This window comes from Leptonychotes weddellii, chromosome 13, assembly GCF_054177405.1.
Source record: "Leptonychotes weddellii isolate Sample4059 chromosome 13, ASM5417740v2, whole genome shotgun sequence".
Taxonomy (NCBI): domain Eukaryota; kingdom Metazoa; phylum Chordata; class Mammalia; order Carnivora; family Phocidae; genus Leptonychotes; species Leptonychotes weddellii.
The window spans coordinates 66,215,205-66,230,015 of record NC_138381.1 but is presented as its reverse complement, the minus strand read 5'-3'; the positions used below and the strand labels follow the sequence as shown (position 1 = coordinate 66,230,015).

The following is a 14,811-nucleotide window of genomic DNA, read 5'->3' as shown; positions in this document are numbered from 1 at the left end:
GCCCTGAATTACTCTTCATTCTAACAATTAGTACAAAGTCTGTAAAAAGGAGATTATGGGATTCTTTTATCTTCATTATATAGCTTCATTTTTCAAGATCAATTTCAGTCATGTCTACTCTTCCTCCATGACTCACTATGAAATGTTGGTCCTCCTTTTACAAGATCCACTTCATAAGACCTTGTTCTCTTTCTCAAATGATGTCCCCACTTGCACTCTGCCAAGTGACCTCCATTCGAAGCCAGGCCCAGTAAAGAAGAGAAAAACCCAAAAATCTTGGGGCAGGAAGGTGCTAGGAACATCAAAGATTGGTAGGTGCTATACAATCTAGACCTTCTAGAGCCTCTGTGTTGGCTGCAGAAAGAGCAATGGTAGGGGAGGAGGTTACATTCTGAAATTCCATTTCACAGCACTGGACCCCAGGACTGCTTATGGGAATCGCCTGAACTCCTTCTGTAAGGAAGTATGTTCATTTTGCTGCCAACAAGTCTCAGAACAGGAGGCAAGGAGGCGGAGAGTCTTTTCCTAACTAGTTTTGAAAGCAGAAGGACGCAGCACAGGCTGGGGACACGGACGGACAGCAAGTTACTCTCACACCCAGACCAGCAGTTCTCACTTCCGCTGTGCATTAGAATCACCAGGGATTCCTTTAATTACACTGAATCACAGGGGAGTGTTTAATACAACCCTGATGTCCACGTCCCACCCTAGACCAATTAGATCTGAATCTCTGGAGGGTAGGGCCCAGGGGTGGGTGGGTGGGTGTGTGTTGGGAAAAAAACCTCCTCAGGTGATTCTAATATCAGCCAGTGCTGAGAACCACTCACCTAGAGATTGGTTGCTTTACCAAGATGATCTACCGTCTACCTGCCAGGTATAAACAGAGGGGTTATGCTAAGTGTCAACAAACCAGTCCGTAGGATTCCTCCAGAATGGTAATGAGAAAGTTCTTGACCATCCCCTAGAAACCCTCACTAACACCCTTGATCCCTGCCTCCAAAGGGCCACCCAAGCCAGGTGCTGGTCTTTCCAACCTGTGAGAGGTATTTATACAGCTGGGGGTCCCGCTCAAGTCCCAAGTAAGCAAGGAGCTCCTCTTCACCACCCTCCAGCAGCTGGTAGAAAATGTGGAAGTTCCTCTCGCCCTGGTTTTGATAGACGACTCGAGACTTTTCTATCAGGTAGCTGATGATATGCCCACCGACAGGAATGCCCTTGAGAACACAACAAAAAAATGCACAATGACAACAATAACTAAGCCATTCTCTTGCTGGTGTCTTCTGAGGAACAGAAATTCTGAATTCAAACAATGATTCTTCTAAGCCTAGTGTTTTCTGGGCTCATTTAAAAAATATTTTTGCCTACCCTGAGGTCATGAGTGATATTTTCTATACTTCTGTCTAGAAGTGTGATTATTTTACCATTCATGTTTGGGACTGGGATTGAAATTTTGTGTATGGAATGAGGTAGAGCGTCAAAGGTTGTCTTATTCACATGGATTTCCAATTGATAGCACCATTTATTGGAAAGGCAATCCTATCCCTATTCAATTACAGTGGTGTCTTTGTCATAAGCCAAGTGACCATATCATACGGGGAAGTCTTTGTAGACTCCATTCTGGTCCACTGGCCGGTTTATACATCCTTGTGCCAGCAGCACACGGTTCTATTTTCTTTTAAAGATTTTATTTATTTATTTGAGAGAGAGAGAGAGCACAAGCAGGGGGAGTGGCAGAGGGTGAGGGAGAAGCAGGCTCCCTGCTGATTAGGGAGCCCGACATGGGACTCGATCCCAGGACCCGGAGATCATGACCTGAGCCGAAGGCAGACGCTTAACCAACTGAGTCACCCAGGTGCCCCCACACTATTTTTAAGAATATTCCAGTAGAGGGGCACCTGGGTGGCTCAGTCGTTAAGCGTCTGCCTTCAGCTCAGGTCATGATCCCAGGGTCCTGGGATCAAGTCCCACATCAGGCTCCCTGCTCAGCGGGGAGCCTGCTTCTCCCTCCTCTCCCACTCCCCCTGCTTGTGTTCCCTCTCTCGCTGTGTCTTTCTCTGTCAAATAAATAAATAAAATCTTAAAAAAAAAAAAAGTATATTCCAGTAGAGCGGCGCCTGGGTGGCTCAGTCGTTAAGCGGCTGCCTTCGGCTCAGGTCATGATCCCAGGGTCCTGGGATTGAGTCCCACATCGGGCTCCCTGCTCGGCGGGAGGCCTGCTTCTCCCTCTCCCACCCCCCCTGCTTGTGTTCCTGCTCTCTCTATCTCTCTCTCTGTCAAATAAATAAATAAAATCTTTAAAAAAAAAAAAAGAATATTCCAGTAGAGGATTTGTATTCCAGAACATATATAGAACTCCTGCAAATCAATAGGAGAAAAACAACCTAATTAAAAGTGGGGCAAAAGGCTCTAACACAAAATTTTTAATTGGCCAGTTATCAGGACTTCATTTATAATCAAGAAAACACAAAAGTTAATCACAGCTGGAAACCACTCTACTCCACCAGAATGTCTCAGACCAAGAGGACTGGCAACACCAAATGTTGACAAGGGTGTAGAGAACCCTGCTCGCAACGGGAACTGTTATTGTCATAATAATATTGCTGGTAAGAACTCAGCAACGCCACTTCTGAGCATGCGCCCAACGTAAGTGAGCGCTAATATCTACTCAAAGACACGGGCAAGGAAGTTCAGAGCACTATTTGCAATAGCCCCAAATCAGAAAAGCCAAATGTCCATCAACAGAACAGATAAATAGTGAAGAGGTCACATAAGCCAAAAATGCCCAACCACTAAATGAAGTGACATGAATGAATCTGACAGAATGTTGATTGAAAGGAGCCAGACACAAAATAGAACATACTGTATAATTCTATTTACATGAGGCTCAAGAACCAGCAAAATTAATCTGATTATAGAGGTCAGAACAGTTGGTAACCTTTGGGAAGGCAGGTATTTTCAGAGAAGGGTAGGAGATTCTTCTAGGCACTAGGAATTTTTATATCTTCTTTCATACACTCTTTTTAAAAGATTTTATTTATCTATTTGTCAGAGAGAGAGAGAGAGAACACACGAGCAGGGGGAGCAGAGGGAGAGGGAGAAGCAGGCTCCCCGCTGAGCAAGGAGCCTGATATGGGACTTGATCCCAGGACCCCAGGATCATGACCTGAGCTGAAGACAGAGACTTAACCGGCTGAGCCACCCAGGCATCCTTAGAACTTCTTCTATCTTGATCTGAGTGTCGGTTATCACAGGCAGATACACACACGTAAAACTCACCAAGCTGTACTTACGACTTAAGTCCTTTTTAGTATGTGTGTTGAATTTTAATAAGAGGTTTTAAGACAGATGTAACTATTCAATTTTTTCCAAAGTCTAGGCACACTTCGCCAGAAGTCCACGTACCAGGCTCCGGAAAAGCCTTAGCCAGTCTGTCATCACTACACTCAATGCTCAGCCAACGACTGTTCTCTAGTCCAAGTGACGTGCTTTGTCACATGCAATTCTATGTCCTTGAGAACTCTGTCGACCTTCCCCGACCTGCATTAGCCCCGTTTAAATTCTGTGCAACAACCATACTCTTTCATTAGGGATGGTGTCTGGTTGCTTCCATCCCACAACTGCAGAGCCAAGTAGTTGTGACCGAAATGATATGGTCCGCAAAGTCTAAAAATTGACCACCTGGCCCTAGCTGAAAACGTTTGCCGACCTATGCTGTATAATTATGCATGCCTAAACAATACATTGTTTACATGGGATTGTTCTCAGGCTTTGTACAAAATGGCATCACCCCGACACACAGGACATTCCTAAGACTTGACCGTGTTATGTGTAGCTAGATGTCATGCATTTGCTCTCGCTATGTGACGCTTCACTGGGTGGACATCCCACCATTTAGCCATTGTGTCAATGGACACTCAGTCCTCCAAATGTGTTGCCATTTCCAGTCCTTTTACCATGATGAGCAGGGCTCTCGTGGGCATGCTTGCAAATCGATAGGAGTATCTCTAGCGGTGGAATGGCTCCACCTTAGATTATGTGGATTTCAACTTCCACGAGATAATATACTGTTTTCCAAATGGGCTGCACCAATGTACACCCCACTGGCAATGTGTTAGAGTTCCTAATTATCCACATTTTCACCAATAGCTGGTATCACCAGACTTCTTAAGTTTTGCCCCCCTAGAAAGTATGAAATGGTATCTCATTGTGGTCTTTATTTGCATTTCCCAAAATAGCCCTAACCCTGGATTTTTTGATTATTTGAGCCAATAAAGCCCTTCCTCGCTTAAGGTACCTTGGGTCAGGTTTCTGTCACTGGTCAGTTATGGGGTCCCCATGAAGCAGTAATAGGAACTTCAGTGTACCTTATAGTCAAACTGTATGTCCATGTATTTTCCAAATCTGCTGGAGTTGTCATTCCGGAGTGTTCTGGCATTTCCAAAAGCCTTGGAATACAAAGTGAAGGAGACAGGGACAGACTGAACCAAACTGTGATGAATGGTCATTTAAGCTCACTGTGCTCGTCAACTTCCTAACCCCAAATGCCATGATTATGAAAATGGAGGAGAGAAGGGGAGCCAGGGATGAAAGCCATACTTTATCTTCTAAGAAGGAACCACTAAGTATAGAGGATTTGATGCCAAATACTGGGATGGAGCTAGAGTGGAGGGAAAAATATCTTCTCTGTGGCATCCAATCTAGGAATGACTATGGACATGGACAGCTATAGAGGAACCCACGTCCTTGCTCTTCTAGAACATACAGTACCAGACCCCTTTTTATATCAAAGAGGTAAATTGTTCAGGCCATAGGTCCATTGGGAAAGTTCCTTCAACCACAAACATCTTTAACATGAAGGGCAACAAAAACCCAGAATAAAACACCTTGTTCCAAATCATCCAGCAAGTGAGTGAATTGCAATGGCAGAATAATCAAGATGATTCCAATTAAATAAGAAAAAATATTAATGACTTTAGTGCCTACTAATTCTGCCAGGTGCTTTTTATGCATCCATCTTGTTTTAGCCTCAAAAGCTCCCTAAGAGGTAGAAACTTTGAATAGACCCATTCCACAGAAAGGCAAACAGGATCTAGGATGTGGAGTGATTTGCTGAAACTTGCTGGCACATGGCTGCCCTGGGATTGGCAGCCATGCCTGCTGGACATCAAAGTTACACCCTTAACCACGATCCTGCCCTTGAGACCCCTCTGCTTAACTCCCGGATGGTGACCTGCCCATTTTGACTGACCTGCCCAGGCAGAGGATTCTTCTTGCCGAGTAACCTCCCTAGAACTGCCCCTTCCACAGGTCCCCAAAGATCACTTACCTCCAAAACTGGATTGGAGAGCAGCAGTCTGTCACGGGCTATTTGTAGCGCCTCGGTCATTGGGCAGGTCACAGCAAAATACTGCAGAATCTTCTTGGAGGCCTCTGTTTTCCCTGCCCCACTCTCTCCAGAAATGAGGATGAAGTGGTTATTTAGCTCAGAGCACATCATGCGGTACGCGTTGTTGGCTATGGCATAGCTGGAGAAGGAGTAGGGGCAGAAATGGAAGGAGTGCGAAGTGGCCAGGATGCTGCTTACTCAGTGGTGACGTCATCAGAGCTCCCTGCCTCCAGGAAACCACATCCAGACAAGCGGTACAAGACACTGAGCTCAGATGTCAGACTCGACCACGACCCCAGTGACTGATCACGCATAAAGTGTTCTAGAAATCAATACTCAAAACAGTTGAGTTAAAATGGAGAATGTGAGCAATAATGGACATTTCCTAATGGAAAGAATTTATTTGGAAAAATCCAACATTTCTTACAAGAATAAGCCAGATATTAAATTATATCCCCAGGAGATGCTCTATTAACTGTAGGTGGAAATAACATCTTGTCTGAATATTTTAAACGCTCAGTGGATATACTAAGATCTCATGTTTCCTCCTTCCCTCAAAACCTACTGTATTAAGAGTACAGAGACAGGAAACTGAAAATATCTTAAAAGCTCTGTGATATCTAAAGGACAAGACATAAAGCTATTATAAGGGCTTTATCTTCAAGATCAGAAACCAAAGCATGAAAATCTCCCAAGACTCTAATCTTCCCACGTGGCGGAGTTTGAAAGCTGGCTATTTGGGAAACTGTTGGTGGTAGTGATGCAGAAAGGTTTATAAATGCCTTAGGAGGCGAATAGAGGAATCACCAAGAAAAATGCAGGGAGAGCCTAAATACTAGTCCAGAAGTCAACCAGGGAGAACTGAGAAATTCAGCAAAGCCTGAGTCACATATAGATCAGACAGGAAATTGCTTGTCCTATGGATCTGAAGTCTTGCTACCAACGGGGATGCTCCTTAGCCGCCATGATACCCAGACACCAGTAGATGGCACTATAGCAAACCTCTTTGCGGAAAAGACAGACACCTCTCTAGCCACGCTCTCGGATCTCTCGGTAGTTACAAAAGATTCCACCTCTCGTGATTTTTAAGCTGAGACTCAGCAATGATCTGATGTTTTCTGCTGCACTGAAAGACATTTCACAAGAAGGCAGCAGTTTAAGTGAGGTACAGAACCTAATGAGCATTCATCGAGGATTTGGACTGATGGGTGGGTGGATGGGTGGATGAGTAGTAAGGAGGGAGAGATGAAAGAAAGAGAAAAATACTATCGATGACCCTCGTACGTGCTACTTACACATGCGGTGGCAGTTCAAAGAAATTGACCCCTTGATAAAGTTCCATCTGGCTCACAGTGTAGATTCCAAGCTCCTGGTATGGATTCACAGACACAAGGAGGGTCCCAATATAGGTCTAGAGGAACAGACCAAAGCACAAGTGAGGAATTCTGGGGTGCAAATGGCTATAGCCAAAGACCATCACATGCTATGATCCCCATGCATTCATTCCACGCTGGGGATATAAAACAATAAATAAGATAGGTGGTGTCTCTGCTGTCATGAAGCTTCCATGTGTGTGCATGGGGCGGGGGAGCGGGGCCAGACAACCAACCAAGGGATCAATACTGCTTCAGTTAGAATGGCAAGAAAGGGGTACATAGGGTAATGAGAACGCGTATGACTCAGGAAGGCCACCTTAGCTGTTGGGCTTAGGGAAGTCTTCTTTAAGGGGGTTACTCTGAGCTGAGACTTGAAAGGATGAGGAGCCAGTCAGGAAAAAAGGAAGCAGGAAAGGGCAAGTCGGGCTGAGGGGACACATGTGGCAGGCTGACTGTCCTGGAGCCCAGTGGGGGAGGGGAGAACGGAAATGGTAAGACCTGATGTCCGAGAGGGAGCAAGTTCAGATCACAGGGCATGAAGAATTGGGGGTTTATTCCAACTGCAGTGCATGGTGGAGACACCACTCTCCCTACTGTATGAAATGGCTGCCTTAAGCTGTTACGTCAGATGGATAGCTTTAAGAAGGGAGCACCTCGATCTGATTTGTTTATGTGTTGCAGAGGTCTCTCTGGTCACTGGGTGAAAGCAGGGTGGGTATGCATCCCAGCCGTCCCCAGTTGGGTAAAACACTCCCGCTGCTATTTCCCTGGATTTCAATGCGGGATTCTGTTACGAGTCAAGTTTTTCAAGTGCTTCCATTTGTAATAAAACTACTAGTGGAAAAGCTTCTTGGCATACAGTTAGGAATAAACAAAGCTCTAACCTCTGAAAGAGAAAAGAAGAAGAAAAAAAAAAGAAAACATTTGGGCTCCTTTGAAAATGCATCCGGAGTTTTCCAATTCTGAGTTTGTTATGGGTTTTCATTCCAGAGTCTCCATTTTGGAGGTTCCCAAGGTTATGCTAAATTACACCTGAAATCATGCTCACGAACATTTCTAATTTCTAGGACCAAGTCACACAGAGAACTGGAACAGATAAGAATACCATATTTTGACTAAAAATCTGCATTGCTTCCATCAGTAGAAATCTTCCAGGGTAGAATATAGTTTCTGAAGTGTATCTGTTCAAACTGGAAACAATTTATTCATGATGATCCTATCATCCCATGTATACTTCTCCACACCATGCTCTTTCTCCTTTGCTCATACATAAAATCTATTTCCACAATTAAAAATATATACTGTGAGAAGCCCTTTGCTTATTTCTCCTAGTAACCTTGGTTCCAACATGCAAACTAAGTCACAGTCACCATTAAGAACAAAATAGCTGCGAGACAAATATTTTTACATTGTTTTTGACTGTCTAATTTACCCTGAGCAAAAGCTAATAAGATCTCAATAAAGTTAATTACATTTACTAACACCCCACCACACACATAGAGACACTGTGGAGTTTACCCTAAAGGAATTTACCTGAAAACTGATCAATCAAATCAAGGTGGGGTGATAAATGGAGAAGTTAAAAACTGACTACCACTAGAAGCAACCAGACCAAGCTAAGAACAGTTCTGGTAAAATGTTGCAGCCTTGAAGATTCATGGGAGGCGGTGGACATCTCTTATGCTTGCCTGTCTGGTATCTAGACCCCCTTCTTGCAGCAGATTCCTTTGAGGAACCTTCTCCAGGCCATATCCTACTGTCAGGTGCACACTGGCCTCGCCCCTCACTTCCAGGACTGGGCCTGGGTAAATAGCCTGGCCAATCAGAATAATCCTCATCCTAGCTACGGGGATTGGTTCAGAGGTAGAGACATGACCCCACGTGGGCCAATCAGAGGCAACCAATGTCTATGTCTCCGGGAAGACTTGCTATAGTCTCTGAACCAACATCAGCCTGGTCCTGCTGACCACCTTGTCACCTTGCAGAGTTGGCCCCAGAAAGAGACCATTGCAAAAGCGAGCAGAGAGGTGGGAAACAGTCCTCCAGATGGAGAAAGAGCCCTCAAGGCTCTTCGAGACTCATCACCCTAGACCCTAGATCTATTTCTGGTCCCTAAAGTGACATAGGTTGATAGATTCCGTCTTGGGGGTTAGGCCTGTTTAAACTGGGTCTCTGTCACTGGCAGCCCTAAAGGCCGAATACGAAGCATCGGGGTGCATCTGGCAGTGGTCCCTTCACTCGTCCCTTTAAGGACTAACCTAACAGAGGGATTTTGTTCACTATCATCAAGGCTGTGAAGACAGGCAGGGGTGGGGTGGGGTGGGGTGGGGTGGGGGTGGGGAACCACCAGTCTAGGAAAACAGCTGAGAAACGGGTTACGTTACATAGATGAGGTTCTCGCTGAAACGCTTGCGAAGATTGTCCAGAAAAGCAGATTCGCTGGTGTAGGCGTCCAACAGCACAAAATCCTGCACTCCAACCTTGTCCCTGGCCGTCAGCGCGCCTTCCATGTGCAAACGAATGTGCTTCCTCCTCACTTCTTTCTGCAGCAAACAGAACACTCCTCAGCAGCTCACTTATTCTGGAGTTCCTGTTGCTCATGTAATACGGACATAACAAGATACTCAACCCTGGGGACGGTAGAGCACTGAGATGAGATTTGCTCTCAGTTAAGAGTCTACCATCTGGTTAGGGGTACAAGGGGATGGTAATAAAAGCATTAACAGTAACAGCGGCAGCTGACCAGAGCTGAGCAGGTACCCTGTTAGGTACTACGCTAAATACTTGACCTGTATTATCTCCCTTAACCCTCATTCTGACCCTATGAAGTAAGGGCTATTACCGTGCCCATTTAACAGATGTGGAAACTGAGGAGAGACATTACAAAACATGCATATGTCCTGCCAAAAGGGCAGAGCCAGGATACGAACCCAGACAGTCTGGCCCCAGAGCCCTCTTTTCTGACCATCCCTTACTCAACTGGATGTTAGCTGCCCAAATTTGCTGTGTAATTCTGACATGAGTGACGGGGAGTTTGGTTGGAACGGGAATTTCTTGTTTCAGGGGAGTGAGTACTCAAGGAAGGACAAACCTGGAGGGTCGTCTCCCCAAGGCTGGGCTTCAGACCTCCCTGGAAAAGGAGCAGTTTGCTCGCCCACTGGACAGTGCAGAATCTCACTGTGTCACTAGGGGGCAGAGCTGGTACATTGTCAGGAGGCAGCGGAACAACGCCCCCCCCCCCCCCCCCGCCCCCCACACCGGGCACAGGTGAGCAAAGGGAATCAGATCAGCACCAGTGGTGCTTGAGTCAGGACGGCCGTGGGAAACAGCTCCCAGGTCTTGGGCAAGCTGAGGCTGGAGACTGGAGGGTGTACAGAGAGAGTGGGGGTCATGGCTATAGGTGGTGGCCTGGGGGGTGGGGGTGAAAGGTATGTGTTGGGAGGATTGCGAAAGGCGGTCACCTGACCCAAGCTGCAAGGGCACCCAGGGACTGTGCTCTGAGCACACAGTTGATCACAGTTGATGCATGTCCCCCACCCATGGACTGCGGCGCAGGTGGCTGTGCAGTGGAAAAGAACAAGCAAAACATAGCAAAGGGAGAAAGGAAGACGAACCTCTGGCTCTCGCAGTGTCCCTCCAGTGCCCTCTAGTGACAAAGATTAATATGCTCCCTTCCAGGAGAAATGCCTAAGGAGGCCAATTTGTTGGGTTTTTTTTTTTTTTAAAGATTTTATTTATTTGACAGAGAGAAAGAGACAGCGAGAGAGGGAACACAAGCAGGGGGAGTGGGCGGGGGTAGAAGCAGGCTTCCCGCGGAGCAGGGAGTCCGATGTGGGGCTCGATCCCAGGACCCTGAGATCATGACCTGAGCCGAAGGCAGACGCCCAAGGACTGAGCCACTCAGGCGCCCCTAAGGAGGCCAATTTGTTATAACGGAGCAGGGGCAGAAGGATGAATCTGGATCTGAGAGACAGGAAATTGACACCTGCTATTTTTGGGTGTGCAGAGGTTCTAGAGTAGCTGAAGCAGCCTTGGAAAAGGAAAACAAAGCCAGAGGACTCACACATCTTCACTTGAACTAATCAAGACCATGTGTCGATTGACTTTTAACAAAGGTACTAAAACAATTCAGTGCAGAAAAGGAAAATCTTTTCAATAGTGCAGGAATAACTAGCTATTGTAATGAAATAAATTTCATTTCAACTCCTCCCTCATAATATCTTTGCATATTTTTATTATAAAATATAACACATTTTAATAACATCTTACAAAATATATGTTCATTATTTAATAAATTTATATATTATATAAACTTATATACATAAAACTATACATAGAACTTTTTAATATATCTATACACTGTATAAACTTATAAATATATCTATACACTGTATAAACATATATGTAAAACTATATAGAACTTTTTTATATATCTATATGCTATATAAACTGATATATGAAACTGTATAGAGAAAATTATTGTATATAAACTATAATTCCTATTTCATAACATATGAAGATACAAATTTACAAAAACACATATATGTTATACATATTATAACATTTTATTTGTATATATAAAAACTTGAGATGAATCTTAGACCTAAATGTAGATGCATAATCTATAAAGCTTCAAGGAGAAAACAGAGGGGAATATCTCTGCAACCAGAGGAAGGAAAAGTTTTCTTATGACACAGGAAGAAATAACTATAAAAGAAAAAAAATAAGAAACTTGACTTCATCAGGGGCGCCTGGGTGGCTCAGTTGTTAAGCATCTGCCTTTGGCTCAGGTCATGATCCCAGGGTCCTGGGATCGAGCCCCGCATCGGGCTCCCTGTTCGGCGGGAAGCCTGCTTCTCCCTCTCCTACTCCCCCTGCTTGTGTTCCTTCTCTCACTGTGTCTCTCTCTGTCAAATAAATAAATAAAATCCTAAAAAAAAAAAAAAAGAAACTTGACTTCATCAAATATAAAACTTCTTCCAGAAGAGAACAAATAGGCAAGCCGCGGACTGGCAGAAAGTCTTCCCAAAATATATACCTGCAAAGGATTTGTATCCAGACTCCTATGGCTTAATAACAAAAAGTCAAACCCAGTAAAAATTGGGCAGAAGACTCGAACGGACACTTCAAGACGGAAGATAGACAAATGGTAACTAAGTGGGACAACACTCAATGTGATTAGTCATTGGGCAAATGCGAGTTAGAATCACAGTGAGATAAGCCCCAGAATAGTTCGAATGAAAGAGACTGACAACATCAACCATGAGCCAGGACGTGGAACAGATGGAACGCTCCTACATTGCTGGTAGGAATGCAAAATGATAGAATCACTTTGGGGAAAGGTCTGGCAGTTTCTAATAAAGTTAACCATGCCTCCATCCTTTGATCCAGCTGTTCCCTTCCTAAGTATTTACATAAGGGAAATGTAAACATATAGTCACAAAAAGACTCCAACATAAAGGTTTACAGCCACTTGATTCATAATGGCCCCCAAACTGGAAACAATCCAAATTTCCACCAACGGGAGAATGGATGTAGAATCTATACAATAGAATGGGTACAGCGCTAAAAGAGAAATGACTGGTACGCACGACACGGATGACTCTCACAGACATTATGCTGAGTGAAAGAACTCAGACACAAAAGAGTGCATGCCCTACGATTCAATTTATATGAAATTCTAGAAGTAAAACTAATCTGCAGTGAAAAATCAGAACAATTGTCGCCTGGTTAGCGGGATTGTCTGACAAAGGACAGTTTTAGAGTGATGGAAACATTCTTTGTCTTGATAGGGCTGTGAGTTACATGGGTGTGTCTCTTGGTCAAGATACCTTGTTAAGACTTTGTGTATTTCCACATATGTAAATTTTATTTTAAAAAGGACCACAAAAGAGAAGTGGGGAGGGGATGGAGAGTGGGTGGAGATCTAAATGGAAACAGAATGGCAGAATGGTAAAGAATTGTTGAAGCTGGGTGATGGGTGTAAGGGGATTTATCATATAATTCTGTTTACTTTGTATGTATTTGAAGTTTTGCGTCATAAAAAGTTTAAAAAACCAGAATGGCCACCAGGTGTCTCTCTACACTTGTCAAATGGAGCTAGATCAAGCACCTGCTAAGGATGAGAACAATGCGTGTAGATCAAAGAATATTTTAGTGATTCCGAATAGCCCCATCTTAAAGTGTGTGTATAAGAGACGTGGTATAGCATCGTGATTAGGCACAAGGACTCTGGAACATGAGCCCGCCTGGAGTTTAAATCCCGCCTCTGTTGCTTCCTGGTGGTACAACCTTGGGAAAGTCTACCTCTCCAAGACCCTCTGTTTCATGCCTATAAAATGGAAACATAATTGTACCTACTTCACAGGGTTGTTGGTTTGAACAGACCATGGAAAGCACTTGGAACAGCGCCAGACACAATGTCAGCTCTGTGAGTCCTCGCTTCTATCCTCATTAGTATTGCTAATACGATTATTAGAAACAAGAAAATAAAGCGAAAAAATGTGCTGGCTAGTAGTTGGCAAGCCCCTATTGAATGGGGAGTGGAGTCTGAAATCATGTCTGGAGCTGTGCCCACAAATATCACCACAGACTGATCTCCGCAGGTGGTGGGTGCGGAAATTAAAAAGCTTTCTTATCCCAGTCCTAGAGGTAGGTGTGTGCTTGCCAGAGTGAGCTCTGCAGTCGGTACCTAGGGCTTTATGTGACTTGCAGCCCAAAAAGATTTGACAAAACCTTGGAAGATTAAGGGATGGGATAGTGATTTTAACTTGCAAGGGCCAAAGCACACTATCCACTTCAGACTGGACTTTTGTTTGCTGCAACATTTCAATTCCTATTTCTGGGTTCCTTTTATCTAGTTCACTTCCAAATATCTTAAAAGGACGTGAGGAAACCAGAGGGTCCTAATATGACTGACAGGAACAGTCAAAGGGATGGATATTGGGGCAGAAAGGGATAGGGGAATAAAAAAATTCTAGTGGTTCAGTTTTGACCAAAAAGAAGAGGACTAAAAGATTTTATCACAAAGAGATTATTAAATCCAGAAGTGACCAAATAAGAGAGAAGAAATTCAAGAAAGAGATTTTTATGACACCTAAGAACGAACATCTTCGGGGTGATACAACTTTGTAGGGGATGCTGCTGGGCAAGCTTCCAGATCAGGGCTCACAGCCTGCTGCCTGCAGGGTCCTGGGCAAGGACTAGGACTGAGTCAAGCTGCTGGGTGGTGGGGATTCACTTAGACTAGGGAATGAATAGGCATCTAGGCTGTGTAGCCAAGGCTTGGCTCCACTAGGTGACACCAGGTACGAATGTATGGCCCGTGTTGCCGGGCCTTCCAATTATTCAAGAAAAGTCAGTAGTTTAGAATTTCTATGTGAAATCCTGTTGCACATATTTAGTCCGGTGGGACACTGGCCAAAAGCAAGCTAGCCACCCTTTGTCCCAAATGGTTTAGATATTTCACTTACCCGCAGGTGGGAGATTCAAAGAGATGCTCCCACCAGGACCGTTATCTTGGAAGCCTCATATACTCAATGGTGACCTGAAAACTACCACCTTCTACATGACCTAGTGCTAGACCCAGTGTGTGTATGGGTGGGTGGGAGGGGGCACCGTGGATAGCAAGATGGCTAAATGCAGTGACAGAAACCAAAATGCCTGTCACACATTCCATGCATTTCCCAACATTTCCCCTTGCAGTTAGGTGGACTCACATGACTAATTTTGGCCAACAGGTTGTGAATAGAAGTGACATTTGTGCCAGTTTTTTGGGTTATCTGGACTCCTGAGAGGCCACAGTGAGAATTTCTCTTGTTGAATGGATGAGCTACAAAATCAATATAGCCTAGATTCCTGAGTCGTCACAGGGAAGAGAGATCTTCTAAAGAATCATCAAGACCCAGGAGCTCCTGGGTGGCTCAGTCGGTTAAGCATCTGACTCTTGATTTCAGCTCAGGTCACGATCTCAGGGTCATGAGATCGAGCTCTGCACTGGGTTCCATGCTGAGTATGGAGCCTGCTTGGGATTCTCTCTCTCTCTCTCTC

The 14,811-nt window shown here is 44.6% G+C and overlaps 1 protein-coding gene across 1 annotated transcript in view; it reads right to left on the bottom strand.

The window, feature by feature from the left end:
* MYO1H (myosin IH) overlaps positions 1-9,302 on the bottom strand; it is a 43,806-nt gene extending 34,504 nt beyond the window's left edge. The window contains exons 1-5 of the mRNA XM_081802005.1: positions 9,147-9,302; positions 6,682-6,797; positions 5,327-5,525; positions 4,365-4,445; positions 1,035-1,214 (exon numbers count right to left, since the gene is read on the bottom strand). Of these exons, the coding sequence (XP_081658131.1) occupies positions 1,035-1,214; positions 4,365-4,445; positions 5,327-5,525; positions 6,682-6,797; positions 9,147-9,272 (702 nt within the window). The 5' untranslated portion in view covers positions 9,273-9,302. The remainder of the gene's footprint in view (positions 1-1,034; positions 1,215-4,364; positions 4,446-5,326; positions 5,526-6,681; positions 6,798-9,146) is intronic.
* Positions 9,303-14,811: the final 5,509 nt, after the last annotated feature.